Raw genomic sequence first — 18,743 nt, forward strand, 5'->3', positions numbered from 1 at the left:
TTGCACCCGTAGAAGGCCAATGTGAAAAAAAGCTTTTGCTCATGTGTAATAAATATATCAGAAACATAACCCCTGCTGTACTTAAACAAAAATGTTTGATGTGAAGCAGATAAACACTTAACATCAGTTTGGATTTTTGACCGGAATGTTTTTTTTATTTTCTGTAGCTGATTTTGGGGTTTTTACTATTAATTTTTGTTGCAGCATAAGCTTACTTTTTTTTAAACCATCAAATAGCACAAAAATTGTACACATGAAAAAATCTAATATAAGTGCACTGATGAAAATCACTTGTCAAAGGCAAATTTTCCAATGTTGTGCAACACAGGCGTGTTTTACATGCACAGCAAATTCCGGCTCAGTAAACATTTACTACAACTGAACACAACCACAAGTGAATGAGAACTGCAAGTTGTTACCCCCCTTCATTGGCTCTGTCGACGCCCATTTTTAATCGCTAGCTTCCGTTCATGCAATGGCGTCAGCGCCTTTCGGCGATTGGTCAATGCATTTTGGAGCCAGACAGCAACATAATGTCGGTCACACTTGAAGTTAACGCTACTTGATACTGCTTTTTATTCTTAAACAAAGTGAACAAGAGAATAGGGTCAGTTAATAACTTAACTCAAATAGTGAGATAAAGAAAATGTACAGTACACTAATGTGAACGGAGATTTGGACACTTGAGTTGAGTCAATACTGATACCCACGCTCAAGAACTGTAGTGTAATATTTGAAGTTAAAATCAACCGTGAGATAAATTAGCTCAGCTGGTAAAGCGCCTGATCGCTTTTTCTTACATAGTTGTTCACGGGTTTGACCCTCTTCCGCTGCATTTTTTTTCCATTACTTTAAACAAACAAATTCGTAATTCTTGTATTTTCTTCATTCCAAACGTTTTGGATTATCTAATGAATCAAAATAATCAAAAGGTTGCATGATTATTGAGTACTTCCAGCGGACTATTTCCCAGAATTACTAATTCTATTTTTTAGTAACATCAGCCTTTGTCAAATCAATCAATCAATCAATCAATCAGAGGCTTATATCGCGCGTATTCCGTGGGTACAGTTCTAAGCGCAGGGATTTATTTTTATATTTTTATTTTATGCAATTTATATCGCACACATATTCAAGGCGCAGGGATTTATTTATGCCGTGTGAGATGGAATTTTTTTACACAATACATCACGAATTCACATCGGCCAGCAAATCGCAGCCATTTCGGCGCATATCCTACTTTTCACGACCTATTATAGACCCTTTTGTCAATCGTGGGATCTTTAACGTGCACACCCCAATGTAGTGTACACGAAGGGACCTCGGTTTTTCGTCTCATCCGAAAGACTAACACTTGAACCCACCACTGACCCAGGGTTGAACTCGCAACCTTTCGCTTCCGAGCGCAAGTGCGTTACCACTCGGCCACCCAGTCCTCAAATGCCCTATGGGTATCGCCGCAACCACAAATAATTGTGAGATTAAGAAAACTTACAAAACCCAAATACAAACGGAGAAAGTCTGAAACCGACGAGTCGACACACTCTCAAGAACCCAAGTGTAATGAATGTTTGCAGTTCAACTGCATATGTTCATGCGTGGGAATTGTGTGCTTGGTTGGCTCAGTGGTAGTACACTAGCCGTCCTGGCGGTCTTGGGTTCGACTCCCATAAATGGCAAGGAATTGTTGAAACCTTTTCTCTCTATTTGTTCACTTTTTGTTTTCCTCTTTTCTGAACTCTTTATTCATTTTGAATTATTCTGAAGGTTTGAGTCGTGTATTAAAAATCGAATATAGTGTGTAAGTGCCCTTGAACAACTTTCCCAGAATCATGTATTCTATATTTTTAGTACGGGATACCCACAAGAAAAGTTCAAATGCATCCATGCGTCTCCACTGATAGTAATGGTAGTTGAGCACTTCCAGTTTAGTCTTCTGTCGTTCTGACACAACCTAAAAGGGTACATCATGTCTGAACATCATCTGTAGAAGAGTGTGAAGTTTAAAGCTTAGCTTAAATAATGTCCAACAAAAAACCCAGACTCTTCTGTACATTACCCATCAGCCACACAGACCTGAACTGTGAAATACAATTACTCACTAGCAATTTCTCAGGCGAGTCAAATCTTGCATTCATCAAATTTTTGCAACTAGCATTGTAAATAAGCCTACAGAGATTACAAAGTTCAATTACTGCAAACCAAATCATGAAGGCTCTTCCATGGCCTGTTGTCTCTTTCTTTTACCACAGGCTTCCAAAAACCAGTCTTGAACGGCCGTCTTCAAGGTCTTGACCTGTGGCACCCGTACAGCTTCACGGAACAGCCTCTGCATGACAAAACAAAAAATAACATGAACTTAGATCATCAAACAACTATCACTGATTTGAGAAAAGTCTCAAGTTTATTTCCTGACGCCTGTAAACTTGCTAAAAATCATACAGACACACAAACTTGCATACACACCATATGCTTTTACAACACACCAACTATACTTGAGTGAGGAAATTACAACACATTGTAATCCTTGTAGAAGAGAAGTAAAAAAAAATACCTACCCTAATATTTGTTTTAACCCTTTCGCTGCCAATCAAAACTTGGGTATGTGCATTCCTGACTGCCAGGGAATATTGGAGTTGGGGTGTAATAATTCACACAAAAATCTAGCTCCAAACTGGCAGTAGGTAGGTAAGTAAAACCTATTTTGTTTTTAAAGGAAATTGAACCAAGAATCTGTTTTTAGTGTCTAATCATGGAAATGATAATTAGTTTGGCTTATGATGTTTAAATATGAACATTTGATAATCAGTCCGGCGCATCTTCCGGTGCCTGTGGATCAAACACAGGTGGCTGTTTGGCTCGCTCCAAGAAAGGATTATAATCACTGTCATCTACCTGTTTCCAACGAATTGTCCGAAAGAAGATCTCCCCCTTCCCCTGTCAGTATCCATAATCATTTGCACCGCCTGTAGCGTCAGCCCGGCTTTGTTTTTCCCTACTAGGTCGACAGTCACCGTTAGCCATTTTGACGAGTCGAGATTTCTCTCCCATACCCTGTCGACAAGGCCGAAAATAGCCTTCAAACGCAAAACCGCGTCACCATTTATGTTTATTCATGAGAATGAGGTATCCTACCAAGCCATTGGCTGCTATTTGTGTGTCAGCAGTGACGTAGCATTTCTGGAAAATCCCGGAACGGAGAAGACGGGTTTACCCGTCCTAAGGCGCTGCGGCTGCACAAGCGCATGACTGGTATACCCGTCATAAGGCAGTCAAGTGGTTAAAGTTACCTTTACTATGACTTTTTCTTTGGGGGCCTTCGGAAATTCATAATACATGTACTGTGATGTGCAGACGCATATGTGACGACATCATACCGTTTGCTAACATCCTTATTTCGTATGTAGTCGAAAATCCATGACACTGACAAATGAGCTCAGGAACTTGGTTTCTAGCAATTTAATGTTAAGTGTAAAAGCTTTGACAACTATCATTCACATGTGAAATATGGCAAATTTAAAATTGATTCCAAAGAACAAAATTTGAGACAGAAATAACTTGTTGTTTTGTAGACATGGATTTTATCTTCTTCCTAAAAGGACCAGGATGATTTTACAAATTATGAAAAACAACTCACTGTCGATGGCTTTTAGTCGCAGCGTACACCATGGTCTCTTTCCCTGCCCTCCCCCAGAGCCCCCTGTCAGCAACCGTGTAGCCTATGGAACACCTTCGTCATCACAGCATCAGTAGTCGTCTTTAGTTCATGTCCACCAACCACATCGAGCTCATGGTCATGGATCTGAAAGTGAAACAAACAAAACAAGCCAACTGAATTCAAAAAATCAAATATTCAGACAGCTCTTATTCTCATACAAACAATTCAATCTGGAAGCATTATACTGTCACTTGGAACAACAAATTAATGATAGCACTTGCTTTAAAAAAAAAGTTGTCAGCGGAGCAAATGGTGATTGAGTGTAGCATTGTCATAAAATGTGATCACACACCTCAGGTGACCTGCATCAATCATTCAATACTATCTCACAAATCTTCATTTGGAAAGCACAAACATAGTTAGAAGAGAGCGTCAACCGTGATACTATTCAGTGTGGACAATTTTTTTCTGACCCATAATCCGATGCCTACACAAAGTGAGAATCAGAACTCACAAGAAGGCACTGTTGCATGTTTGTGATTATTTGCTTGAGTGTAGCACTTGCAATTTTGAACTTGAGGAAACAGCGTAGCAATTTCTGTTACATCCATGAAAACCTAGCAGATGGCAGCTCTGGCCACAGAGCAATATTTGCATTATTTCTCACAGATGCAATGATCACAGAAAACAAAGTGGTGCATGCATTTTCCGCACCCCACATGAGAAAAAGAGGCCCATCATTGTGCGTACCCATAAGCATAGTTTTATCATCAAAATGTGTTGGTTAAATTCACAATTGTACAAATGTGACCAATACGCATAAACCTTGCATGAATTGCCAGGATAATGGGAAACTGGTCATGACTGAGAACTGAAAAGTTACTCTTCTCTGGCATCCCGCGGACACAGTTCACACTTTCTCATCACTGAGATGCCTGTGTAGTGTGTTAATCAAAAACAAACATCAATAAAACTATTAAAATAAAATAAAAATTTAAATATAAAAATAAAATCGACCAACCGCCCCCACCCGATTTTTTTCCCTTTGCTGGAAACAATACATTTGTTTCACTAAAACAGTAAAAGAGATCAGCTGAATTTGTTTGACACATCTGGTTATAACTAAAAGAATAAAACACAAAATAAGCCAAAGTCACAGAACAAAAAGACGCTGTCAGTGTCACTATCAATGACTCTGAATGAGACACTCATTGCTATCGAGCCATACCTGTTCATCTTCACCTCGCCGGGACGGAACGACAGTCTGCGTTACTGGCATCGGTGGCGGTGTTAAGGTCACTGTCCATCTCAGCTTTCTTCACCTTCAGTTCAAACAAGCAGTGAGCACCGTCATACTCAAGTCAAAGCTTTCTGAAAAAATAAATACTTGGAAGTTAAATAGGATCACATTGATTCCCAAACCTAACAGTAACAGTAACACGCAAACATCAAAACTGGAATATTAATTATTAAATATAAGCATCTCAATTTCACTTAATTAGTATATTTATTTTCTCTGTGATGTATTTTTTATTTTTATTTCAAAAAAATCTGTTTTTCAACTTTATCAGTGCACACGCTACACAGCCTCTGCCTGCCTCTCTAGTCTATGCATGCCTCGGGAACAAGGGTAATTTTTCTCTTTTCCGAGACTCAGACACTATCATGACTATGAGTCTATGTCAGTATGCGGAACTGAAAGTTGAACATCTGTGGAAAAATAAAAAGATACAAATAAAAACTAAAAACATATATGAAGAGCCTGTTAGTATTACTACTAAAGCTCCTGACAACTGCTGCCGCAATGACTCGACCAGATTAGGAACCAACCAAAGTTCACCAAGAAACAGACAATGAGACATAAAATGATAAACGAAAATTCAGTTTTTATGGTGCCGTGAGCGACCCGCGAATCGGGATTCGGATGGTATTTTCACTCTTCCACAACTCCTTAAAAACAAACCACTGCATCAATCAACTTTATGTTTTTGGAAAAGTTAGTTCATTCATCCATCTTTCAGACAAAACAAACATGAATGAATAGAACAGTGTTCTTCTAGGCGAAAAAAAAATCGAAAGTGTGAGAAATTCTCTCTGCCATCAAACTCGGAAGCCGAAGGCCGCGAGCTATCAAAAATTCAAATTCCCAAATCTTTCCTTCAGTTGATCAACTTACCTATTCTTGAAAGAAGTCAATCTTCATTTCAGAGAGAAGGATAAGATTACCTTGCATCCAATAAGCAAGTCAAAAATACAAGTCAATAAGAAGAAAAAGCAAAAAAAACGCCGATACAATGTGGATTTGACAGACTTCTTGCCAACAGGAAGTTGGAGATTGTCTGATTGAAGTAGGTCTGACAGACAAGGGAAATAACTTCAATAAATTGCTCTTTGCAGTCAAGGTAACTGTCTCCCCTGAAATTGAACTTTCATAGAGATGTTCTTCCAAAGCAAAATGAAATAAACGAAATGGCTATTTTGCCGGTACCGGCAACGTAGCCTGTAGGCTACGTTGCCGGTACCGGCAAAATAACGATATGTTACGGTAGAGGCTATTTTGCCGGTTGGACGCTGCCCATTGCGTATACCGGCAAAATAACGATATGTTACGGTAGAGGTTATTTTGCCGGTAGAGGCTCTCTCTCTCTCTCTCTCTCTCTCTCTCTCTCTCTCTCTCTCTCTCTCTCTCTCTCTCTGTGATTAAATACTCACCAATAAATGACAGTTTTTGATGGGAATTTCTTTGGGGGAGAGAAGTGTTCACTGATGGACAAATCTGCCCTGTCGTTTTAGGGTGATTTTCGTTCAACCGAGGCCGATGCTCGACAATCCGACAGGCAATCAAACACACGTTTGGGAGTTTGACAGACAGCAACAAAATGGGCTTCAACGTCGGTGATCAATTTGCTTCGTATGAAGAGTTTCAACAGGCACTTGTGGGGTATGAGAAATCCACATTTGTGCAGCTGTGGAAACGCGACAGTCGCACTCTGGCGGCAGCACAAGGACGATGTCCAAATAGAAAATTCAATAGCGCCATCAAGTTTTACGAACTGACGTACTCGTGTGTACATGGAGGGAAGAAACACCACAGCAAATCGACGGGATTACGTCCAAATCAAAAGACGTTTAAAATCGAGTGTCCGTTCACACTAAAACTTCGCGCAAATCCAGAGGGGACACATCTGCTGGTCACGAAGTTCGACAACATTCATAACCACAACGTCTTAGAATGTTTGTATAATGTCATGCCGGCTCAACGCCGATTGAATAAGGAAGACAAGGAAAAAGCCAAGGAAATGCTCAAGGTCAACGCAGACAGAAAACTTCTGCGGCATCATTTGTCGACAAATTCAGGAAAGGTTTTAACCATGAAAGACATTCACAACATCGGTACCTCAGTGAAATCAAAGTCAAAGTCTTCCTGCTCGAAGACTCAACTCAACGACATCGCCAGTTATTTGAACAGTCAACCAGGCGTTACTGCTGAATACGTAGCAGATGAAAATGATGTGCTGAGCGGGATTTTCATACAAGATGCGTCTATGCAGCACACCTTCAGCCAATTTCCGGAACTGATTCTTGTGGATGCGACACATAAGACCAACGAACTGAGAATGCCCTTCTATCTCCTTACCATTGTGGACGGGAATGGAGAAACCGAAATCGTCGCAGCGTTTGTTGTGGCCAGTGAGGAGGAACACACGATAAGGAAAATGATTCAGTTGTTCAAGAGACACAATCCACGGTGGACCGACACGAAGGTCGTGATGACCGACAAGGATATGGTAGAGAGGAACGTTTTCAGAGATGAGATTCCAAACGCTGCATTACAGATTTGCCTGTTCCACGTCCTGCGGACGTTCAAGCGTGAGATCACCACAGAGAAGATGGCGATCAGTGCGGGAGAGAGGACTACAGTGCTGGAAATTATACAAAAGCTGGCGTATGCAACGTCCGAAGAAGAGTATAATGCCAACTACCGAAACCTAGAGTCCACACAGGATCGACGAGTCATCGACTACTACAACATCAATTGGAAACCGATCACGGAGCAATGGGTTGAGGGGTTCAAACACAAGCAAATGTCCCTCGGTGAGCGCACCAACAATCGATTGGAATCAACATTTCAAAAACTGAAATCAATGACGTCACCGTCGAATTCTCTGCTGGAGTTTCTATCTGTTTTCTTTTCGTTTCTCACCATGGTGCGAACAGAGCGCGACACGAGGGTTGCTCAAATGTTTTCCAAAGTCCCTTGTAGCGTGCGAACAAGAGACGAATGTACACAGCAGTTCATGGAGTACCTCACCCCACACGCGTTCAAACGAGTTGAAAAACAATTGGAGCGAGCAGGCCATGTCGTACTCCAAGAGGATAACGGGCACTTTTCCGTGACCAGTTCAGAAGGGGAAATCTGCGTGACGCCAATATCCTGTGATTGTACTTTCTACAAGTCCATGTCGCTACCGTGTCGACATATCTTCGCTGTGAGAAAGATATGCGGTCGTGATTTATTCGACACTGAATTGATTGCCCAACGGTGGACACTTGAATACTACAAACGCGGCCATCGATTCTTTCAGCCACTTTCTGACATTGTTGAAGAACGACTACCTGTGACAGTCGAAACGACGCCTCGTCCACGTATTGTCACAGCAAACGACCGATACCGGCGAGCCCTCTACCTCGGACAACAATTGGCTTCTTTAGCTGCAGAAAACAACTTTGATTTCCAAGAGAAATTGAGCGTGTTAGATTCTGTTGTAAAAATGTGGGGATCTGGAAAACATGTAGCGGTTGTGGAACTAGTGTATGATGTGACAGTCGCCCCAAACCCACCACCACCACCAACAACACCACAGTCTGACAAGGAGGGTTCATCCGCACCAAGGCCTACGACGTCTCACGAGGATGGTTCATTCGCACCAAGGCCTACGTCTCACGAGGATGGTTCATTTGCACCAAGGCCTACGACGTCTCAAGAGGATGGTTCACTCGCACCAAGGCCTACGACGTCTCATGTAGCGGTTGTGGAACTAGTGTATGATATGACAGCCACCCCAAACCCACTACCACCAACAACAACACCACAGTCTGACGAGGAGGGTTCATTTGCACCAAGGCCTACGACGTCTGACGAGGAGGGTTCATCCGCACCAAGGCCTACGTCGACGTCTCTTGATAATGTGACATTACCACCAAAATCCCGGAAGAGAGGCAGACCAAAAGGAAAAGTAGTAAATGCTATTGGACTGCCTAGCCGGAAAAAATGCAAGGTTGACAAACCGGTTCCCTTTTCAAAGAAGTCCTCGGTGGATCGAGACAGACAAATTCTGAGCTACTTTGTCGGTGAGGCAGACACAATCCGTGCTCTGAAAGGCGAACTTCTTTCAGAGCAATCCGTTGAGCAGGTACCTTCGGCAGTACCCACAGCAGTACTGGACGTGAACATATCCATCATTAAAGTTCGGCGATATTTCGACATGGACGGATGGACAGCCGTCCAACACGTCTACTCGGCTGTACGGTCTTCTCTCCGTACTGTGTGTGCACTATGTGACGATGACTTGTTGAATACTCAATCTATTTCATGTGATTCATGTCTCAGATCCCTCCATCTGCTATGCGCTGGAAAACGCTCAAGACCAAAAACCAAGTTCTGGTTCTGCAGGAACTGCTATGAATGAAACACACACACACACACACACACACACACACACACACACACACACACACACACACACACACACACACACACACACAGACATAGAGACAGAGAGTCAGCGACAATGATCATAGAGAGAGAGATGTGACGATGACTTGTTGTATATTCAACGTCCGTATATTCAATCTATTTCATGTGATTCATGACACACACATAGAGACAGAGAGTCAGCGACAATGATCATAGAGAGACAATAACCAGTATTTAATTCCTTGCATAGAGATCATCGGATATTTGCCAGTTAAATTAGTGTATTTGGTGTTTTAAGAGAGAGAGAGAGAGAGAGAGAGAGAGAGAGAGAGAGAGAGAGAGAGAGAGAGAGAGAGAGAGAGAGAGAGAGAGAGAGAGAGAGAGAGAGAATCAGAGAAATATGGCTTTTATTCGTGTATAAGACAAAGTTTTAAGAGAGAGAGAGAGAGAGAGGCAGAGAGAGAGAGAGAGAAAGAGAGAGAGAGCGAGAGAGAGAGAGAGAGAGAGAGAGAGAGAGAGAGAGAGAGAGAGATGGCTTTTATTCGTGTATAAGACAAAGTTTTAAGAGAGAGAGAGAGAGAGATAGAGAGAGAGAGAGAGAGAGAGAGAGAAATATGGTTTTTATTCGTGTATAAGACAAAGTTTTAAGAGAGAGAGAGAGAGAGAGAGAGAGAGAGAGAGAGAGAGAGAGAGATGGCTTTTATTCGTGTATAAGACAAAGTTTTAAGAGAGAGAGAGAGAGAGAGAAAGAGCGAGAGAGAGAGAGAGAGAGAGAGAGAGAGAGAGAGAGATGGCTTTTATTCGTGTATAAGACAAAGTTTTAAGAGAGAGAGAGAGAGAGAGAGAGAAAGAGAGAGAGAGAGAGAGAGAAAGAGAGAGAGAGAGAGAAATATGGTTTTTATTCGTGTATAAGACAAGGTTGTAATTGCTTTTGAAGTTTGCACATCAGAAATACAAATATTGAAGATTACTTGTGTATTGCCTTTGTGAGATGGAGAATCCGACTAGACGTGTCACTTTACTAGCTTCAGCAGCGTCCAACCGGCAAAATAGCCTCTACCGTAACATATCGTTATTTTGCCGGTACCGGCAACGTAGCCTACAGGCTACGTTGCCGGTACCGGCAAAATAGCCACTGCCTAAAATAAAATGAAAATATGCTGAGAACAAATTTTATGTAACCATTAACATCAGCCTTTATTTTGAGTAGATAATTAGTTTCAAAGTTACTTTAGTTTACATTTTTTTGTTTAATCTGAATTTTTTTAATGTTTTTATCGTTTTGTTATGGGTGTTCATATAGATTTCAGTTATCTTTTCTGTTCATATAATATTTTTATTATGCTTTGCCTAGATTTTTCCACGACATTATTTTGTGGAAAGCTGATTCCTACAACAATACCAAATCCCCATTACAATAATAATACTACATGCTAAAACAATTATAATGATAATACAAATTAAAATAATCATATTTAATTTAAGATAAAAATAATCAGGATAACAATTAAACAAATAAATGTTAGTAATAACAAAATGATTAAATAAAAATCAAATGGAAAAACCATTACATAAAATAAAAATATTTTATTAAACTTTTAAAGGTTTTTTTTTTTATCCGAAACTGTCTTAAGATAAACTGAAAAATAACGGATTGAAAGTTCTTCTGCAATGTTTTTTCTAAAAAAAAGAGAAGTTTTTGAAGAAGAATAACTATTCATAACCAAAATGTAAAAGTAAATATTTTTTAATAACATAAAATATAATACATTATTTCATGAAGAACATGCATAAACACACGGTATAAAATTAGGAAAAACAATAATTGCAATCACCTTTTCATTGAATCCATGCGTGCTAAACACTGCGTGGTGAAGTCGTTTCGAATGCGACAATCTGCGTAAAAGTTGGCGAAAAGTAACGCGCGCGAAGCGAAGGTGTCACGAGGCCGTACGCATCCCCGCATGAAAAACGCAGAAATAACGCATGCGTCACGCAGAATCATGCTGGCTGGGTAACCTGTCGGATTAAAACAAAATCAGGGGTACTTTATAATCCCGAAATTTCGATCAAAGATTTAATAAAACTTGTCATGGCCTTTTCTCTTCAATTTTCAAAACTACCACCACCACGACCACCACCACCACCATACACACATACATATACACAAAAACAGAATCGCACAAACAGCCTTCATCCTTTCCAGCGTACCCGCCCTTTCTTTACGGTCTTTTCAGACTTACCATATGTCCGCCATTCACGTCCACAGCATTGTGATAAATGACCACAGCAGATGGCCATCTATAAGCGTCAGATGGCAGTGTCAGAGCTTCTGGAGGAGTGGTTGTTGCTCCAGTCCTCATCGCATAACCACTTCCACCGTCTCTTTTGTCCAAGATGACCTAGACATATTGCGTACATTGTCACATGCATGCACATACAGCGTATGCGTGGACAAACACAAACATTACTCAAACCCCTCCACACACACACAAACACACACACAAACAACACACACACCCCTCCACACACACACACATAGGCATGCTTGCACGCTCTCTCTCTCTCTCACACACAAACCCACCCACACACACCCACACACACACCCACCCACCCACAAATACACACACACACAAACACACACACACACACACACACACACACACACACGCCCGCATGCACTCTCGGAGACACCCCCCCCCCACACACACACACACGCACACAAATACACACGCACGCACACACACACACACAAATACACACACACACACACACACACAAACACACACACACACACACACGCACGTACGCACATGCACACACATGTTAGTTTCGATTTTTATAGGCTCCGTCTGGTCCCGTAACCCACCATGTAAGCCATCGCGGATTTGTCCAAGCGTTTAGTGGAAGAAGTGCGGCTTTTTTTCTCTCTAAAACTGCTACACATACCAAATAATTAAACGGCCTGGGTACTTTATTGGCTGTGTGGAAACTGTTATCCCAGCGAAGCTGGAGGTATCCCGTGAACGCTATACTGTAATCGATTTGAGAAATGTGCATACCGAATAATACATGATAAAGAAGGATTCTTTGTGCCCGAAAATGGGCCACAGTTGGAGATGGAAGTTCACCAAAAATTGGGACCATACTAACAACAATACGGTGGGTAAAATTGGCGCCCCCATTTTTTGAGCAAACGCCACCCAAGGCCGCTTTGGACGGGTAGAAATTCCGTAGTTTCCAAGTCTATGGATAAAGCTCGCGTAAGAAGAATACGTCACGGTCGAAAGTCTTTGACGTCAATTAATGCATCATGACGTCATGCCTCCCTGTAGTCTTTCTCTCTCGCGCGGTGTGTGTGTTTGTGTTCATTTTGTGCACATGTGTTAGTGTTACTGTTTGTGTGTGTGTGTGTGTGTGTGTGTGTGTGTGTGCGCACGCGTGCATGAGTCTGTACTCGTGTGTGTGTGTGTGTGTGTGGTGTTTGTGTGTGTGTATTTGTGTGTGCGCACGCGTGCATGAGTCTGTACTCGTGTGTGTGTGAGTGTGTGTGTGTGTGTGTGTGTGTGTGTGTGTGTGTGTGTATTTGTGTGTGTGTGTGTGTGTGTGTGCGCACGCGTGCATGAGTCTGTACTCGTGTGTGTGTGTGAGTGTGTGTGTGGTGTGTGTGTTTGTGTGTATTTGTGTGTGTGTGTGTGTGTGTGAGTGTGTGTGTGTGTGTTTGAGAGAGAGAGAGAGAGAGAGAGAGAGAGAGAGAGAGAGAGAGAGAGAGAGAGAGAGAGAGAGAGAGAGAGAGAGAGAGGTTTGTCTTTCGCTGGGGTATGCAGTGCCTTGGCGTTGCACATCTACTTAATTCTTAAATTATGTTCGTAACTTATATCAAGTTCAACATATAAAATGTGTCGACACAGAACAAGGCGACGCTATTGATCGTTTCTTTATGTTCAAATGGAAGGATGCTCTCATACTTGGCACACACACAACATGAACATAAAATCCAACGGCAATTGTCTCTGGTTCTTGGCATAATCACGGCACAGGGTATTTAAGAGAGTCGTTGTTGTAAAAGTTGTTGTTGATCACCTTTGTCCTGTACAGAGCTATGTGCTGGTTAATCACAGTTAATACTGTGCAAAGTGATGATTTGTGTAAGACAATATATTGTTGCAGCTTTAATGTCCATCTATACTTTTATTTTTTCGTTGTACATAGTTACACATTTACAATGACTTCAGCTAGACGCTAAATTATTGGCACCCAAGGCGGTTAATGGTCGTCTGCCACTTTGATCCCTGCCCCCCCTCAACCCCCCTCCCCCTCCCACACACACAATCAATTTTCTTTCGAACTCTCAGTATTCTCTGAATTGCTATTTGAAGTAAGAAGCACAATTCTTCATAAGTGTTGCACAGTCTCTGGGGACAGGATGTTTAATTGAATGACATTTGACGGTTAACAGGCAACATGAAAGATTTATATTTCTTGAAGGGATTGCAGTTGTAAACACACTGATAGCGTCACAGTGAACACTGAGCTCAATGACTAACCTCGTACAACATGTTCGTCATCATAGGCTGAGAGGCCACAACGATACCACCATCCCAGTCTGACCCTCTTCTCTCTGCCGTCTGCTTGTTGTTGCTCAGCACGATGTTCTTACCGTGGTTGTCATGGAAAGACAAAACTGGCACCTGCAATCAGTCAGTTGTACACATCAAACTGAACTGTCTAGAAATGGTTACATATTTCACGCTACTCACTCTGGCACAGTTAATCCCAGCGAAGCTGAAGGTATCCCGTGAACGCTATACTGTAATCGATTTGAGAAATGTGCATACCGAATAATACATGATAAAGAAGGATTCTTTGTGCCCGAAAATGGGCCACAGTTGGAGATGGAAGTTCACCAAAAATTGGGACCATACTAACAAAAATACGGTGGGTAAAATTGGCGCCCCCATTTTTTGAGCAAACGCCACCCAAGGCCGCTTTGGACGGGTAGAAATTCCGTAGTTTCCAAGTCTATGGATAAAGCTCGCGTAAGAAGAATACGTCACGGTCGAAAGTCTTTGACGTCAATTAATGCATCATGACGTCATGCCTCCCTGTAGTCTTTCTCTCTCGCGCGGTGTGTGTGTTTGTGTTCATTTTGTGCACATGTGTTAGTGTTACTGTTTGTGTGTGTGTGTGTGTGTGCATACGTGTATGTGTGTGCGTGTATGTGTGTGTGCGCACGCGTGCATGAGTCTGTACTCGTGTGTGTGAGAGTGTGTGGGGTGTGTGTGTGTGTGTGTGTGTGTGTGTGCGCACGCGTGCATGAGTCTGTACTCGTGTGTGCGCGCACGCGTGTATGAGTCTGTACTCGTGTGTGTGTGTGGGGTGTGTGTGTGTGTGTGTGCATTTGTGTGTGTGTGTGTGTGTGCGCGCACGCGTGCATGAGTCTGTACTCGTGTGTGTGTGTGTGAGTGTGTGTGTGGTGTGTGTGTGTGTGCATAAGTGTATGTGTGTGCGTGTATGTGTGTTTGTTTGTAAAGGTGTGTATGTCCGTCTGTCCATATGTGCGTATGGGTGTGTGTTTTGTGTCTATGAAGTTTTTGTGAGAGAGTGAGTGAGTGCGTGTGAGTGAGTGTGTGTATGTGTGTGTGTGTGACTTGGGTGTGTGTATGTGTGTGTGTGTGTGTGTGTGTATAAGAAAGACTGAGAGAGAGGGAGAAAGAGTGTGTGTGTGTGTGAATGTGTGTGTGCATGAGTTTGTGTGTATGTTTGTGTGTGTATGAGTGTGTATATGTGTTTGTTTGTAAAGGTGTGTGTGTCCGTCTGTCTATGTGCGTATTTGTTTGTTTGCTTAACGCCCAGCCGACCACGAAGGGTCATAATTATGAGGGCGGTGCTGCTTCTATCTATATATATATACGACTTGTGTCTGTGTCTGTGTATCTGTGTATCTGTGTGTGTGTCTGTGTATCTGTGTCTTCGCGATGCACGGCCAAAGTTCTCGATGGATCTGCTTCAAATTTGGTGGGCTTACTCAGAGAGACCCCGGACACAACCTCATCGATGAGATATTTCAACACGTGCTCTCAGCGCGCAGCGCTGAACCGATTTTGGTTCCACCTCAGCTACCCGGGCCCCCATACCGACACACCAAAGCCGCTACACCACATCACAACGCCAAAGTTCTCGCTGGATCTTTTTCAAATTTGGACACCGTATTCAGCTACACCCCGGACACAATATCATCGATGAGATATTTCAACACGTGCTCTCAGCGCGCAGCGCTGAACTGATTTTGGTTTTTGTGTTCATTTCACCATTATAAGTAACTCTTCCTTATCTTCTCCAGTGTTTGGCGTTTATCTCCCTTCCTTCGTGTGGCTTTCCCGTTTGTAAGTTACTATTACTATTTTTAGAATGTCACTGCGCTGTCCACTGCGCTGTCCACAACGCTTCCCTTGCACCCGTAAGTTGTTCTTACTGTCAAAGTGAAAAGGTCGAATCAATTTATAGCCACGCGAAAAATACATTCTCACCTATCTCTATAATATTTATAGATACAGATATGCATATATATATATATATACGGCTTCTCTGTGTGTGTGTGTGTGTTTGTGTGTGTGTGTGTGTGGGCAAAAACCTGTGTATTGTAGAGTTCTGTTTGTGATGTGGTCTAGCGGCTTTTGTCTGTCTGTATGTTCTGGCATTTGAGAAGCCACAGCAGATAATATAGGGCTAAGAAATAAGCTCTAAAATTCTCAATCCCGTTTGACAGGACTTCGCCTTCAAAGGTGATTGTGGTGAACCGCCACGCTGTCTGTCTCTGTCTCGCGATTCACCCCGGCGAAGCCGGGTATTCCTCTAGTATATATATACGACTTGTGTCTGTGTGTCTGTGTCTTCGCGATGCACGGCCAAAGTTCTCGATGGATCTGCTTCAAATTTGGTGGGCTTATTCAGAGAGACCCCGGACACAACCTCATCGATGAGATATTTCAACACGTGCTCTCAGCGCGCAGCGCTGAACCGATTTTGGTTCCACCTCAGCTACCCGGGCCCCCATACAGCTACCCGGGCCCCCATACCGACACACCAAAGCCAAAGTTCTCGGTGGATCTTTTTCAAATTTGGACACCGTATTCAGCTACACCCCGGACACAATATCATCGATGAGATATTTCAACACGTGCTCTCAACGCGCAGCGCTGAACCGATTTTGGTTTTTGTGTTCATTTCACCATTCCCAGTAACTCTTCCTTATCTTCTCCATGTTTTCAGCGTTTACCTCCCTTCCTTCGTATGGTGCACTATAGTATGAGGGGGCATCTTCGGATATTCCCGGCGTTCTGTTACTATTTTTAGAAGGTCACCGCAGTGTCCAGAACGTAAATTGGACCCGTAAATTATCCTCACTGTAAAAGTGCAAAGGTCGAATCAATTTATAGCCACGCGAAAAATACACTGTCATCTATCTCTCTATAGATACGGCTTCTCTGTGTTTGTGTGTGTGTGTGTGTGTGTGTCTCTCTCTATGTGAGCAACACCTGGGGATTGTTCAGTTCTGTTTGTGATGTGGTCTGGCGGCTTTTGTGTATTTGTATGTACTGGCCTTCCTTTGAAAAGCCATAACAGTTCAAAAGGGCTTAGAGATAAGCTCTAAATTGCTCAATCCTGTTTGAGTGGAGTTTGCCTCCAAAGGTGATTAACACGGTTACATTCGTCGACAAGGATGGGACTCGATATGGTCAGGAATGGCATTATGGCCACTGAATCATTTTCGTGCTGTTCCCATTCCACGAATCTGGGAGGGACCTAAGCTTGGCGGGTCCATTGTTCGGACCCGGCGAAGCCGGCGTACGGCTCTAAGTACTTCTTCCCGGCGAAGCCGGCTTCCCGGCGAAGCGGGTATTCATTCTAGTTGAGATATAAAGTGCGCCACACACAAGGCAGAAGTCGCAGCACAGGCTTCATGTTTCACCCAGTCACATTATTCTGACACCGGACCAACCAGTCCTAGCATGCACTAACCCCATAATGCCAGACGCCAGGCGGAGCAGCCACTAGATTGCCAATTTTAAAGTCTTAGGTATGATCCGGCCTGGGTTCTAACCCACGACCTCCCGATCACGCGGCGGACGCCTTACCACTAGCCCAACCGTGTATGTGCGTATGAGTGTGTTTTGTGTGTATGAGATTTGTGTGAGTCAATGTGTGAGTGTGTGTGTGTATGTGTGTGTGTGTGTGTGTGTGTGTGTCTGCGGGTGTGTGCGTGCGTACATGCGTGCCTATGTACATGTGTGTGTGTCTGTGTGTGTGTGTGTGTGTGTGTGTGTGGGTTTGTGTCTGTATGGGTGTGTGTCTGTTTGTATAAGAGAGAAAAAGAGAGAGAGAGAGAGAGAGAGAGAGAGAGTGGGTGGGTGGGTGGGTGTGTGTTTGTACGTGTGCGCATAGACCTATCCCTGGTGTGCGTAAGTGTATGTGTGTGTATGTGCGTATGGGGGTGTGTTTTGTGTGTATGAAGTGTGTGTGAGAGAGTGAGTGAGTGCGTGAGAGTGAGTGTGTATGTGTGTACGTGTGTAACTTGGGGTATGTGTGTGAGTGTGTGTGTGTGTGTGTGTGTGTTCGTGTGTGTTTGAGAGAGAGACAGAGACAGAGACAGAGAGAGAGAGAGAGAGAGAGAGAGGTTTGTCTTTCGCTGGGGTATGCAGTGCCTTGGCGTTGCACATCTACTTAATTTATACATTGCACTTGTATACAAATGATCGGTCTAGAAAGTATTTTTTTTTAAAATTATCCCAGCAAAGCTGGAGGTATCCCACGAACGCTATACTGTAATCGACTTGAGAAATGTTCACACCGATAATACATGATAAAGAGGGATTCGTTGTGCCCGATTATGGGCTACAGTTGGAGATGGAAGTTCACCAAAAATATATATATATATATATATATTTTTTTTTTTTCAAAACCTTCTGATACTGCGACCACCAAGCTCTGAACATCCCCCCCCCCACCCATCCTCCCACCCCAGGTATGTTGTAATTGTTCAAGTGTTTTTCGGTTATATGGATCTGTCCTTTTGGTTAAGTGATGTCCTGTAATGTACAGAATTATATGTATCATTGTATGTAAAAAAAAAAAAAAATTCACCAAAAGAGAATAAAAAAATAAAAAAATAAAAAAAAAATAAAAAAAATACGGTGGGTAAAATTGGCGCCCCCATTTTTTCAGCAAACGCCACCCAAGGCCGCTTTGGACGGGTAGTAATTCTGTACTTTCCAAGTCTATTTGTGTGTGGTTGTTCAAGACTATGGATAAAGCTCGCGTGAGAAGATTACGTCACGGTCAAAAGTCTTTGACGTCAATTATTGCATCATGACGTCATGCCTCCCT

The 18,743-nt window shown here is 42.7% G+C and overlaps 1 protein-coding gene and 1 long non-coding RNA gene across 2 annotated transcripts in view; one reads left to right on the plus strand and one right to left on the minus strand.

The window, feature by feature from the left end:
* Nucleotides 1-18,743, plus strand: part of LOC138976568 (uncharacterized) — a 51,695-nt gene that overhangs the window by 12,843 nt on the left and 20,109 nt on the right. The window lies entirely within an intron of this gene.
* Nucleotides 11,358-18,743, minus strand: part of LOC138976973 (E3 ubiquitin-protein ligase TRIM33-like) — a 13,776-nt gene continuing 6,390 nt past the window's right edge. Inside the window, exons 3-5 of the mRNA XM_070349866.1 lie at nucleotides 13,904-14,047; nucleotides 11,600-11,758; nucleotides 11,358-11,375 (exon numbers count right to left, since the gene is read on the minus strand). Of these exons, the coding sequence (XP_070205967.1) occupies nucleotides 11,358-11,375; nucleotides 11,600-11,758; nucleotides 13,904-14,047 (321 nt within the window). The remainder of the gene's footprint in view (nucleotides 11,376-11,599; nucleotides 11,759-13,903; nucleotides 14,048-18,743) is intronic.

This window comes from Littorina saxatilis, linkage group LG9, assembly GCF_037325665.1.
Source record: "Littorina saxatilis isolate snail1 linkage group LG9, US_GU_Lsax_2.0, whole genome shotgun sequence".
NCBI classification, from domain to species: domain Eukaryota; kingdom Metazoa; phylum Mollusca; class Gastropoda; order Littorinimorpha; family Littorinidae; genus Littorina; species Littorina saxatilis.